Here is a 13,519-nt window from a genome sequence, read left to right as displayed (position 1 = left end):
GCACTGTTGGAGGTACTGTCTTTCAGATGAGACGTTAAACTGAAGCCCCCTCTATCCTCTCAGGCGGACCTAAAAAATCCCATGGCACTATATGAGCAGGGGAGTTCTCCTGGTGTCCTGAGCAACATTTATCCCTCATCCAATATCAACAACTACTTGCATTTATCATAGTATCGTAGTAGGTACAGCACAGGAGGCCGCCATTCAGCTATCCATTTAGTCCCGTTCCCATGCTCTTTCCCCATAGACCTCTTCAAGTATTTATCCAATTCCCTATTGAATTTGCTTCCACCACCCTTTCAGGCAGTGCATTCCAGATCATTACAACTCGCTGCTTAAAAAATGTTGCCTCATGTCGCCTCCGGCTCTTTTGCTGCTCACCTTAAATCTGTCTCCTCTGATTATTGACCTTTCTGCCACTGGAAACAGTTTCTCCTTATTTACTCTGTCAAAAGCGTTCATGATTTTGAACACCTCTATCAAATCTCCCCATCACCTTCTCTGTTCTAAGGAGAACAACCCCAGCTTCTCCAGTCTCTTCACATAACTGAAGTCCCTCATTCCTGGCACCATTCTAGTGAATCTCTTCTGCACCCTCTCTACAGCCTTGACATCCTTCCTAAAGTGCAGTGCCCAGAATTGAACACAATACTCTAGCTGAGGCCTAGCCAATGTTTTATAAAGGTTTAGCATAACTTCGTTGCTATTGTACTCTATGCCTCTATTAATAAATCTCAGGATCCCATGTGCTTCTTTAACAGCCTTCTCAACCTGTTCTGCCACCTTCAAAGATTTGTGTATGTGCACCCCCAGGTGTCTCTGTTCCTGCAACCCTTTAAAATTGTACCACTTAGTTTATATTGCCTCTCCTCATTCTTCCTACCAAAATGTATCACTTCACACTTCTTTACATTAAATTTCATCTATGTGTCTGCCCATTTCACCAGTCTGTCTATGTGCTCCTGAACTGTTACTATCCTCCATATTGTTTACTACATATAGCTCCTTTAACCTAGTAAAATGTCCCAAGGCGCTTCACAGGAGTGTAAGCCAAAAATTGACATGGAGCCACATAAGGGGATATTAGACACTATAATAAACCTTTTGGACTCAACATTGATTTCAATAACTTCAGATCATAACCACTGCTCCTATTTTTTTGGACAGAAGGTAATGGTTCTGCTGTTGCCATTTACACCACCTATAAATCCATCTTTTGTTTCTTCACTTGTCCCATTACCATCCTCTTTACCTTGCATCATCCTCCCTTTTGTTACTTAATCACTCTTGCCCTCTACCCTATCACATACCTTCCCTCTTGTTCTTTCCTCCCACCACCACCCACTTTCCCTGGCTCTGTACCTGCTTAAAAACTGTTAAATCTCTAACTTCTTCCAGTTCTGAAACGTTAACACTGTTTCTCTCTCCACAGATGGTGCCTAACCTGATGAGTATTTCTAGCCTTTTCTGTTTTTATTAAGGAGATATTAGGACAGGTGACCAAAAACTTGGTCAAAAAGGTAGGTTTTAAGAAACGTAATACGGGAGGAGAGAGTTGGAAAGGTTTACTGAGCCAAGTTCAGAGCTTTGGGCTTCAGCAGCTGAAGGCATGGCCGCCAATGGTGAAGCGATTAAAATTGGGGATGTGCAAGAGGTAAGATTGAAGGAGCGCAGAGATCTGAGGGTTGTAGGGCTGGTGAAGGTTACAGAGATAGGGAGGGGTGAGGCCATGGAGGGATTGACCATCACTAAAACAGATTATTGGTCATTACCACTGGTTTTTGTGGGACCTTGTCAACACTTAAGAATAGGTTAGATAGGTGGTTGAAGCAAAAGGGGATAAAGAGACATAGCAACAGAGTGACACATGGGATTAGGATACTACTCGTGTGGAGGATAAACACCAACACTGACTGGTTGGGTCAAATGGCCCATTTCCACGGCCTGTAATTTCTATGTAATTCTCTCCTCAACTATAGTTTCCTATCACTGGTATCATCTTGGTGAATCTATGCTGTAAACTTTCTATGGCTTTAATGTCCTTTCTATAATGGAGTGCACAAAACTACAAACACTACTCTAACTGTGGCCTAACCATTGGTTTGTACAAATTTGTTACCTCATTATTTCCTAAATTTGACTACACTTCAAAAATACTTCATTGGCTGGAAAGCACTTTGGGACGTCCTGAGGTCGTGAAAAGCACTATAAAAACGTAAGTCTTTCTTTCTTTCTTACTTTTGTATTCTGTGCCCCTGTTGATGGAACCCAAAATAATGTTGCTTTTTCTTATGGCTTTATCTACCTGCACTCGCAATTTTAGGGAATTATGTATTTCAATCCATATGGAGATGCTGTTGATAAGTGGGAACATGCAACTCCGCTTTTTAAGAAAGGAGAGAGAGGGAAACCGGGGAATTATAGACCAGTTAGCCTAACATCTGTTGTGGGGAAATTGCTGGAGTCTATAGAATCATAGAATCATAGATTCTATGATTCTATGATTAAGGATAGGGTGACTGAACACCTCGAGAATTTTCAGTTAATCAGAGAGAGCCAGCATGGATTTGTGAAAGGTAGGTCGTGCCTGACGAACCTGATTGAATTTTTTTGAAGAGGTGACTAAAGTAGTGGACAGGGGAATGTCAATGGGTGTTATTTATATGGACTTCCAGAAGGCATTTGATAAGGTCCCACATAAGAGATTGTTAGCTAAGTTAGAAGCCCATGGAATCGAGGGAAAAGTACAGACTTGGTTAGGAAATTGGCTGAGCAAAAGGCGGCAGAGAGTAGGGATAATGGGTAAGTATTCACATTGGCAGGATGTGACTAGTGGAGTCCCGCAGGGATCTGTCTTGGGGCCTCAATTATTCACAATATTTATTAACGACTTAGATGAAGGCTCTTGGCATAATTACCCCCTTGTCAGTACATAGTTTTGTGCACTCCATTATAGAAAGGACATTAAAGCCATAGAAAGTCTCATATCTAAGTTTGCCGATGACACAAAGATTGATGGCATTGTAAGCAGTGTAGATGAAAACATAAAATTACAAGGCGATATTGATAGATTAGGTGAATGGGCAAAACTGTGGCAAATGGAATTCAATGTAGACAAATGTGAGGTCATCCACTTTGGATCAAAAAACGATAGAACAGGGTACTTTCTAAATGGTAAAAAGTTAAAAACAGTGGATGTCCAAAGGGACTTAGGGGTTCAGGTACATAGATCATTGAAGTGTCATGAACAAGTGCAGAAAATAATCAATAAGGCTAAAGGAATGCTGGCCTTTATATCTAGAGGACTGGAGTACAAGGGGGCAGAAGTTATGCTGCAGCTATACAAAACCCTGGTTAGACCGCACCTGGAGTACTGTGAGCAGTTCTGGGCACCACATCTTCGGAAGGACATATTGGCCTTGGAAGGATGCAGCGTAGGTTTACTGGAATGATACCCGGACTTCAAGGATTAAGAGGAGAGATTACACAAATTGGGGTTGTATTCTCTAGAATTTCAAAGGTTAAGGAGTTATCTGATCGAAGTTTATAAGATATTAAGGGGAACGGATAGGGTGGATAGACAGAAACTATTTCCGCTGGTTGGGGATTCTAGGAGTAGGGGGCACAGTCTAAAAATTAGAGCCAGACCTTTCAGGAGCGAGATTAGAAAACATTTCTACACACAAAGGGTGGTAGAAGTTTGGAACTCTCTTCCGCAAACGGCAATTGATACCAGCTCAATTGCTAAATTTAAATGTGAGATAGATAGCTTTTTGGCAACCAAAGGTATTAAGGGATATGGGCCAAAGGCAGGTATATGGAGTTAGATCACAAACCAGCCATGATCTTATCAAATGGCGGAGCAGGCACGAGGGGCTGAATGGCTTACTCCTGTTCCTATGTTCCATTACTTGCACTCCTGCAGTGAATCATGTACTGACAAGGGGGTAATTATGCCAAGAGTCTTGCTCAGAAACTCTTCAAAGCCCATGCCCCAAAGAATGCCCAGAATACTTAGAAATGAAGAGTCAGTCTACTTTTTGTTGAAGGACGATAGCTATGGTGTCACTGATCTTGTGACAAGCCCGGATACAGCTATGCCTGCAATTACTCTTACCTTGATGGCGACCGGGTAGACAGTGGCTCCAATTTCAAAGCTGCCCTTCTTGAACATCATTACAGAGGTATTGTTGATACAAGTTCCTGTAGAGATGGACACAGTCAGGCACCACTGTTTCAGGGTTTGGAATTTCCCACAAGGCACAAACTAGGGAAGAACTTTGGCCCAACAAGCTCATCCTTACATTCTCCATTACAACATCTAACGGCTCCTTGAAAGACTCCAGATTTTGTTTGCCTTCACTGCTCTACATAGAAGACCACACCACATATTGATTACTGACCTGACACATTGGTGCGTGTCTTTTCCAGTCTGAACCTATGTCTTCTTGGCATGCACTCAAAGTTTAATTTGATAATTCTCCAGATTATCTTTTCTTTTCCATTTGGTCTATACTTGATTTCAAGGATGAAGAGTCATAATTTTAAAGCTTTTCCTTCACAAAATATTATATGTTTAAATTCATAACAATCTTGACCCACTTTGTGTGTTACAACCTAATCTATTGATTTGAAGCAGTTATCTACCACACAGTGTAGGGTGACGAGGGCTAAACTAAGTAGACTGAAGGTCATAGGCGCAAAAGCATTCAAAATACAAACAGATGCCATAATGAAGAATGCTAATGTACTAAATGAATGAGCTTTGATGGGCTAAATGACTCTTTCTCCCCCAGACTTGTTCTACATTCTGTTTTGAATGGAATATTCCCAAGTAAAGGCTGCTGCTGCTCTAGTTACATTCGGAACATTTCTTGCTTCCGTTGACACACAAAAAAGCTAGTTTTTCCCAAGCTTGCATTGCTAAAACAGAGATAACCTCCTCTCTAAAAACAGCAGATAGTAATTCAACTGCCAAAAAAATCCTCGTCAACTACCCTGATGCCGGTGCTACTGCAATGTGGGAAAAGCCATCTTATAATAGAGTTTTAGTTCAGTGGGGAAAGGATAGAAACCACAGTTGATTCATTGCAGCTCTGACCTACAGTATCCCAGAGAGGGACGGGGAAAGGTAGGAAGGAAAGTTCAGAACAGGCACGCCCAGTGAAATTTATGTTCTCAAACAGATTTGAAGATCTAGCTTCCTGTGGGGAAAATGAGGACTCTGGGCAGGGCCATCAAATAAATATCAATGGCCTCAACAAAGAGGTCGCTGTGGGGGAGCGGAAGAGATTAGCAGCACAGCTAGAAATGCAGTAGTGATAGGGGATTCAACAGTTAAAAGGGCTGATGCAATCTTTTGCATTCCAGACGGTCAATCCCAGATGCTTTGTTACCTCCAGGTGCTAGGTTAAGAGATATATCACAGACTAGGAAAGATTGTGTAAGGGGAGGGAGAGAAACCAGTTATGCTGGTCCATGTTGGAGCCAATGATGCAGTTGATGAAGTCCTTCAAAACAAATTCAGAAGATTAAGAAATGAGTTTAGGAGCAGGACTTCACAGGTGGTAATCTCAGGATTACTTCCCCAGCCATGATGTGGAGATGCCGGTGATGGACTGGGGTTGACAATTGTGGAAATGAAATCCACATTTCATTTCCACATTCCACAATGGAGGATTTCATTTCCACATTCACCTGAGGAAGGAGGAAGCCTCCGAAAGCTTGTGAATTTCAAATAAAATTGCTGGACTGCAACTTGGTGTTGTAAAATTGTTTACAATTCCCCAGCCATGTGCTCAAACAGGGAAGGAAGGACAGGAGGAACGCAATACATGTCGAAAGGAATCATAGAAACATAGAAAGATTACAGCACAGAAGGAGGCCATTCTGCCTATCGAGTCTATGCTGGCTCTATGCAAGAGCAATCCAGCTAGTCCCACGCTCCTGTCCTATCCCCATAGCCCTGCAAATTTTTTCCTTACAAGTACTTATCCAGTTCCCTTTTGAAGGCAATGATTGAATCTGTCTCCACCACCCCCTCTGGCAGTGCATTCCAGATCCTAAACACTCGCTGCGTAAAAAAGATTTTCCTCATGTCACCTTTAGTTCTTTTGCCAATCACCTCAAATCTATGTCCTTTGGTTCTTGACCCTTCCGCCAATGGGAATAGTTTCTCTCTATCTACTCTGTCTCGGTCCTTCATGATTTTGAATAGCTCTATCAAATCTCCTCGCAACCATCTCTGTTCCAAGGAGAACAACCCCATCTTCTCCAGTCTATCCACGTAACTAAAGTCTCTCATCCCTGGAATCATTCGAGTAAATCTTTTCTGCACCCTCTCTTCACATCTTTGCTAAAGTGCAGTGCCCAGAACCGGACACAATACTCCAGTTGTGGTCGAACCAGTGTTTTATAAAGGTTCATCATGACTTCCTTGCCTTTCTATTCTATGCCTCCATTTATAAAGCCCAGGATGCCATATGCTTTCTTAACTGCTTTCTCAATCTGCCCTGCCACCTTTAACGATTTGTGCACATATACCCCCAGATCTCTCTGTTCCTGTACCACTTTTAAAATTGTGCCCTCTAGTTTATATTGCCTGTCCTTGTTCTTCCCACCGAACTGTATCACTTCACATTTTTCTGCGTTAAATTTCATCTGCCACATGTCAGCCCATTTCACCAGCCTGTCGATATCCTCTAGATGTCTATCACTATCCTCCTCACTGTTTACTACCCTTCCAAGTTTTGTGTCATCTGCAAATTTTGAAATTGTGCCCTTTACACTCAAGTCCAAGTTATTAATATATATCAAGAAAAGCAGTGGTCCTTGTACCGACCTCTGGGGAACACCACTGTACACCTCCCTCCAGTCTGAAAAACAACCGTTCACCACTACTCTCTGTTTCCTGTTACTTGGCCAATTTCATATTCATGCTGCTAACAGCCCCCTTTATTCCATGGGCTTCAATCTTGATAACATGAGGAGAGGTTGAGTAGATTGGGACTCTACTCATTGGAGTTCAGAAGAATGAGAGGCGATCTTATTGAAACATAAAAGATTGTGAAGGGGCTTGATCGGGTGGATGCGGTAAGGATGTTCCCAAGGATGGGTGAAACTAGAACGAGGGGGCATAATCTTAGAATAAGGGGCTGCTCTTTCAAAACTGAGATGAGGAGAAACTTCTTCACTCAGAGGGTAGTAGGTCTGTGGAATTTGCTGCCCCAGGAAGCTACATCATTAAATAAATTTAAAACAGAAATAGACAGTTTCCTAGAAGTAAAGGGAATTAGGGGTTACGGGGAGTGAGCAGGAAATTGGACATGAATTTAGATTTGAGGTTAGGATCAGATCAGCCATGATCTTATTGAATGGCGGAGCAGGCTCGAGGGGCCGATTGGCCTACTCCTGCTCCTTTTCTTATGTTCATCAAACCCTTTTTGAATGTCCATATACACATCAACCGCATTGACCTCATCTATCCTCTCTGTTACCTCATCAAAAAACTCTTATCAAGTTAGTTAAACACGATTTGCCTTTAACAAATCCGTGCTAGCTTTCCCTAATCAATCCACACTTGACCAAGTGACTGTTAATTCTGTCCCAGATTATTGTTTCTAAAAGTTTTCCCACCACCGAGGTTAAACTGACTGGCCTATAGTTACTGGGTTTATCCTTGCACCCTTTTTTGAACAAGGGTGTAACATTTGCAATTCTCTGGTCCTCTGGCACCACCTCTATATCTAAGGTTGTTTGAAAGATTATGGCCAGTACCTCTCCAATTCCACCTTTACTTCCCTTAGCAACCTAGGATGCATCGCATCTGGACCGGGTAACTTATCTACTTTAAGTACAGCCAGCCTTTCAACCTCGATCAATTTTTAGCCCATCCAGTATCTCAACTATATCTTCCTTTAGTGAGACTTTGGCAGCATCTTCTTCCTTGGGAAAGACAAATACAAAGTACTCATTTAGTGCCTCGACCATGCCCTTTGCCTCCATGAGATGATCATCTTTTTGATCCCACCCCTCCTCTTACTACCAGTTTACTATTTACATTCCGACAGAAGACTGTTGGATTTCCTTTTATGTTTGCCGCCAGTCTTTTTTTAAAATTCGTTCATGGGATGTGGGCCATAAGACTATAAGAGATAGGAGCAGGAGTAGGCTATTTGGACCCTCGAGCCTGCTCCGCCATTCAATGAGATCATGGCTGATCTGATTTTTACCTCAACTCCACTCTCCCACCTTTTCCCCATATCCTCTGACTCCCTTGCTGATCAAAAATTTGTCCAACTCAGCCTTGAATGTATTCAATGACTCAGCCTCCACAGCTTTTTGGGGTAAAGAATTTCAAAGATTCACGACCCTCTGGGAGAAGAAATTCCTCCTCATTTCCGTCTTAAACGGGCGACCCCTTATTCTGAGACTATGCCCCCAAGTTTTAGATTCCCCATGAGGGGTAACATCCTTTCAGCATCTACCTAATCGAGTCCCCTCAGAATCTTGTATGTTTCAATAAGATCTCCTCTCATTCTTCTAAACTCCAATGAGTATAGACCCAACCTGTTCAAACCTGCAGCTATACAAAACCCTGGTTAGACCGCACCTGGAGTACTGTGAGCAGTTCTGGGCACCGCACCTTCGGAAGGACATATTGGCCTTGGAGGGAGTGCAGCGTAGGTTTACGAGAATGATACCCGGACTTCAAGGGTTAAGTTATGAGGAGGGATTACACAAATTGGGGTTGTATTCTCTAGAGTTTCAAAGGTTAAGGGGTGATCTGATCGAAGTTTATAAGATATTAAGGGGAACAGATAGGGTGGATAGAGAGAAACTATTTCCGCTGGTTGGGGATTTTAGGAGTAGGGGGCACAGTCTAAAAATTAGAGCCAGGCCTTTCAGGAGCAAGATTAGAAAACATTTCTACACACAAAGGGTTGTAGAAGTTTGGAACTCTCTTCTGCAAACGGCAATTGATGCAAGCTCAATTGCTAAATTTAAATCTTAGATAGCTTTTTGGCAACCAAAGGTATTAAGGGATATGGGCCAAAGGCAGGTATATGGAGTTAGATCACAGATCAGCCATGACCTTATCAAATGGCAGGGCAGGCACGAGGGGCTGAATGGCCTACTCCTGTTCCTAATCTTTCCTCATAAGACAACCCTTCCATACCCGGAATCAACCGAGTGAACCTTCTTTGAAAGTGGAGTCACAGGTGGATAGGGTGGTGAAGAAGGCATTAAGAACATTGAATACAGGAGTTGGGATGTCTTGATGAAGTTGTACAAGACATTAGTAAGGCCACACTTGGAATACTGTGTACAGTTATGGTCACCCTATTATAGAAAGGATATTATTAAACTAGAAAGAGTGCAGAAAAGATTTACTAGGATGCTACCAGGACTTGATGGTTTGACTTATAGGGAGAGGTTAGATAGACTGAGACTTTTTTCCCTGGAGAGTAGGAGGTTAAGGGGTGATCTTATAGAAGTCTATAAAATAATGAGGGGCATAGATAAGGTAGATAGTCAAAATCTTTTCCCAAAGGCAGGGGGGTCTTTAACGAGGGGATATAGATTTAAGGTGAGAGGGGAGAGATACAAAAGGGTCCAGAGGAGCAATTTTTTCACTCAAAGGGTGGTGAGTGTCTGGAACGAGCTGCCAGAGGCAGTAGTAGAGGCGGGTACAATTTTGTCTTTTAAAAAGCATTTGGACAGTTACATGGGTAAGATGGGTATAGAGGGATATGGGCCAAGTGCAGGCAATTGGGACTAGCTTAGTGGTATAAACTGGGCGACATGGACATGTTGAGCCGAAGGGCCAGTTTCCATGTTGTAACTTCTTCTATGATTCTCTGAACTGCCTCTAATGCAAGTATGTCCTTTCTTAAATAAGGGCACCAGAACTGTACGCAGTACTCCAGGTGTGGTCTCACCAGCACCCTGTACAATTGTAGCATGACTTCCCTGCTTTTATACTCCATCCCCCTAGAAATAAAGGCCAATATTCTGTTTGCCTTCTGGATTACATGCTGCACCTGTATGTTGACTTTTTGTGTTTCATGTACGAGGACACCCAGATCCCTCTGCACCACAGCAATTTGTAGTATTTCTCCATTCAAATAATATTTTGCTTTTTTATTTTTCCTCCTAAAAGTGGATGACTTCACATTTTCCCACATTATATTCCATCTGCCAAATTTCTGCCCATTCGCTTAACCTGTCAATATCCCTTTGCAGACACTTTGTGTCCTCATCGCAACTTGCTTTTCCACCTATCTTTGTATCATCAGCAAATTTGGCCACAAGACACTCTGTTCCTTCATCCAAGTCATTGATATATATTGTAAATAGTTGAGGCCCCAGCACTGAGCCCTGCGGCACCCCACTAGTTACAGACTGCCACTTTGAAAATGACCCTTTTATCCCGACTCTTTGTTTTCCAATAGTTAGCCAATCCTCTACAAACAGGTTATATAAGCTTGAGGTGTGACTGCTCTGAACTAGCAACTGGTGGTTTGACATTTGCCTTGTACAGTTTCGGCACATTTCCTCTTCAGTTGTTATAGCTGCAGCACCAGCAACCTCTTCACTGTGCCATCTGGACATTCTACCACCATCTGGAGGATACTTTTTTTTTTATTTGTTCATGGGATGTGGGTGTCGCTGGCAAGGCCAGCATTTATTGCCCATCCCTAATTGCCCTTGAGAAGGTGGTGGTGAGCCGCCTTCTTGAACCGCTGCAGTCCGTGTGCTGAAGGTTCTCCCACAGTGCTGTTAGGAAGGGAGTTCCAGGATTTTGACCCAGCGACGATGAAGGAACGGCGATATATTTCCAAGTCGGGATGGTGTGTGACTTGGAGGGGAACGTGCAGGTGGTGTTGTTCCCATGTGCCTGCTGCTCTTGTCCTTCTAGGTGGTAGAGGTTGCGGGTTTGGGAGGTGCTGTCAAAGAAGCCTTGGCGAGTTGCTGCAGTGCATCCTGTGGATGATACACACTGCAGCCACTGTGCGCCGGTGGTGAAGGGAGTGAATGTTTAGGGTGGTGGATGGGGTGCCAATCAAGCGGGCTGCTTTGTCCTGGATGGTGTCGAGCTTCTTGAGTGTTGTTGGAGCTGCACTCATCCAGGCAAGTGGAGAGTATTCCATCACACTCCTGACTTGTGCCTTGGAGATGGTGGAAAGGCTTTGGGGAGTCAGGAGGTGAGTCACTCGCCGCAGAATACCCAGCCTCTGACCTGCAGTTGTAGCCACAGTATTTACATGGCTGGTCCAGTTAAGTTTCTGGTCAATGGTGACTCGGCGATGGTAATGCCGTTGAATGTCAAGGGGAGGTGGTTAGACTCTCTCTTGTTGGAGATGGTCATTGCCTGGCACTTGTCTGGCGCGAATGTTACTTGCCACTTATGAGCCCAAGGCTGGATGTTGTCCAGGTCTTGCTGCATGCGGGCTCGGACTGCTTCATTATCTGAGGGGTTGCGAATGGAACTGAAAACTGGTACAGGTTTGCCACGTACGCACTCTCTCATTCAATCCATCTCCTTCATTCCCCTTGGAACCAATGTTGGTGACATGCCTGAGGTGTGAGCATGCACCAAAAGTACGAAATTCAATTCAATCACCTTTCTCACCCAAAACAAATGCACTGCTGAAACAGGCCGGCATCTGTCGATAGATGCATTGCACATTGATATCAGTCAACCCTATTGGTAACCTCTTGCCAGGTTCCCCGTTCAAGCTGCAGAGACATGCGTCAGTACTGTAGACACTTCAACACAAAGCTAGCTGCAAGATATGGAACCAAAGCTGTGCATGAAACAGTTACTGCAGGGAATAATGTCTTAATGAAGATACCTATTTCTATCACCAAACAAGATGCCATGCTTATAGTTCCCTTGTGAATAGAGGCCCTCTGGTACCTCATTGTGTTAGCCTGAACAGTAAGCATTGAGAGGCTACTTAATAGTGGGGAGCATCACAGCTGAACCCAATGTGGACCGAACCCAATGATCACACATGGTCTTTCCAGCAGGACGGTTACTGGATGGTAATCAGGACTTCCGGACCTCAATGCTGCTGAGACCAATTACACTCAGTACTGCGCCAGCCGAATCTGTCGAAGCATTGACCGGGAATCAAACCTGGGGTCTTCTGATCTGTGCAGCTCAGTTACATACTGCCCTTACCAATTGAATTATCAAAGGAGCCTGTCAGTTGGCCTTTAAGCTATTTCACTGCCTATCTGATGACAATTCTGTTTACTATAATGCTGATGACATCTGGGTCAGAAAAGCTGGTGCTTACAGGAATGGAGAAAGACCATTTGCCATTAAGCCATTCAATGCCCTGACACTTACCTTCTGGGAAAATCAGAATTGGAAGCTTAGCCTGGTCTCTTACATGTTCACTCAGCCTAAAGGGATCAAAAAGAGCAGGGTTGGCCATTACAAATAAAATAATGCACATGTACAAATGTAGAACTTCTCCTGGCTCTCTGATTTGTCCCTTTTAAGCATGTGATGTGGGCCAATCAGATCCCAGAGCCATAAAAAAGAAAATGAACTTTGTCACAGCCTCCCCCTCCCAAGCAAACAAGCACTATTACTGGAGATCTATTACTGCACCAACAATAGTGTTCTGGCAATCTGGTGATAAACCAGAAGATGAATCTGAAAGACTATATAGTTACCAAACCCTATAAGTTGCAGCTCCTTTTATCTCACCTTCTTGCAACAAGGTTGCGATCTTTGACCTCTGATCTCTCGAACCAGATATGAGGACAAGACTTAACCATGGCTCTCTGAATGACTCCCATCAGTCCGCCATGAATCTGCCCTACCTGTAGAAAAATTCAGTCACGCACAAGGTTAGGATTGTCCTTGCTACTTCAGTTAACAAGTTCTTATCTAGTTGAATATCTGAAGGATAACTTCTTTCTTCCCTCCTCCTTCCCCAACTCATCTATTAGAGTCTTCAGTTGAGTACCCATGAAGGGCCTGCATTTATACCTCCTTTATTCTCCACTGTTTTGTACTACAGGACAGTTTCAGGGTGAGGGGAAGCAATAATACGAGTAGAAAGGGAAGCAGCACTTCATCACTCAAAGAATATTAATAGTTACATTTATACTGTGTCTTACCACATCAAAATATCTCAGCCATTTGCACAACAAATTTTGTTCCTATTATGTGGGAAATACAGCAGCCATTCTGTGGCAGAAACATCCCACAAATAGCAATACAACAGACCAATTAATTGTCTTTTTTGATAGTATTGGTTGAGGGAGAAATGTGGGCCAGGACACCAGTAGAACTCCCTGCTCTTCTAATAGTGCCATGGGATTTTCAAGGCCAAGTGAACCACCCGGGGCATGAGTTTAGCAACGTCTACCTCTCGGTGATATTGCAAGTATGTTCACGGGGTCAGCTCCACCATCTTCTGACCTAGATTGGAAGTGCTACCAATTCAGCCAAGCTGAATAAATTCCAGGGAAGGCCATGAAGCAGCCAGTATAA

At 43.4% G+C, this 13,519-nt stretch overlaps 1 protein-coding gene across 2 annotated transcripts in view; it reads right to left on the bottom strand.

Moving 5' to 3' along the window:
- LOC137335897 (glycerol-3-phosphate acyltransferase 4) overlaps positions 1-13,519 on the bottom strand; it is a 90,853-nt gene that overhangs the window by 25,935 nt on the left and 51,399 nt on the right. For both annotated transcript variants that reach the window (XM_068001412.1, XM_068001414.1), the window contains 3 exons: positions 12,728-12,843; positions 12,362-12,417; positions 4,118-4,203 (listed from right to left, as the gene is read on the bottom strand). In XM_068001412.1, coding sequence (XP_067857513.1) covers positions 4,118-4,203; positions 12,362-12,417; positions 12,728-12,843 — 258 coding nt within the window. The remainder of the gene's footprint in view (positions 1-4,117; positions 4,204-12,361; positions 12,418-12,727; positions 12,844-13,519) is intronic.

Source organism: Heptranchias perlo, chromosome 20 (genome assembly GCF_035084215.1).
Source record: "Heptranchias perlo isolate sHepPer1 chromosome 20, sHepPer1.hap1, whole genome shotgun sequence".
In the NCBI taxonomy this organism is placed as follows: Eukaryota; Metazoa; Chordata; class Chondrichthyes; order Hexanchiformes; family Hexanchidae; genus Heptranchias; species Heptranchias perlo.
This window is presented reverse-complemented; position numbering and strand designations above follow the sequence as displayed.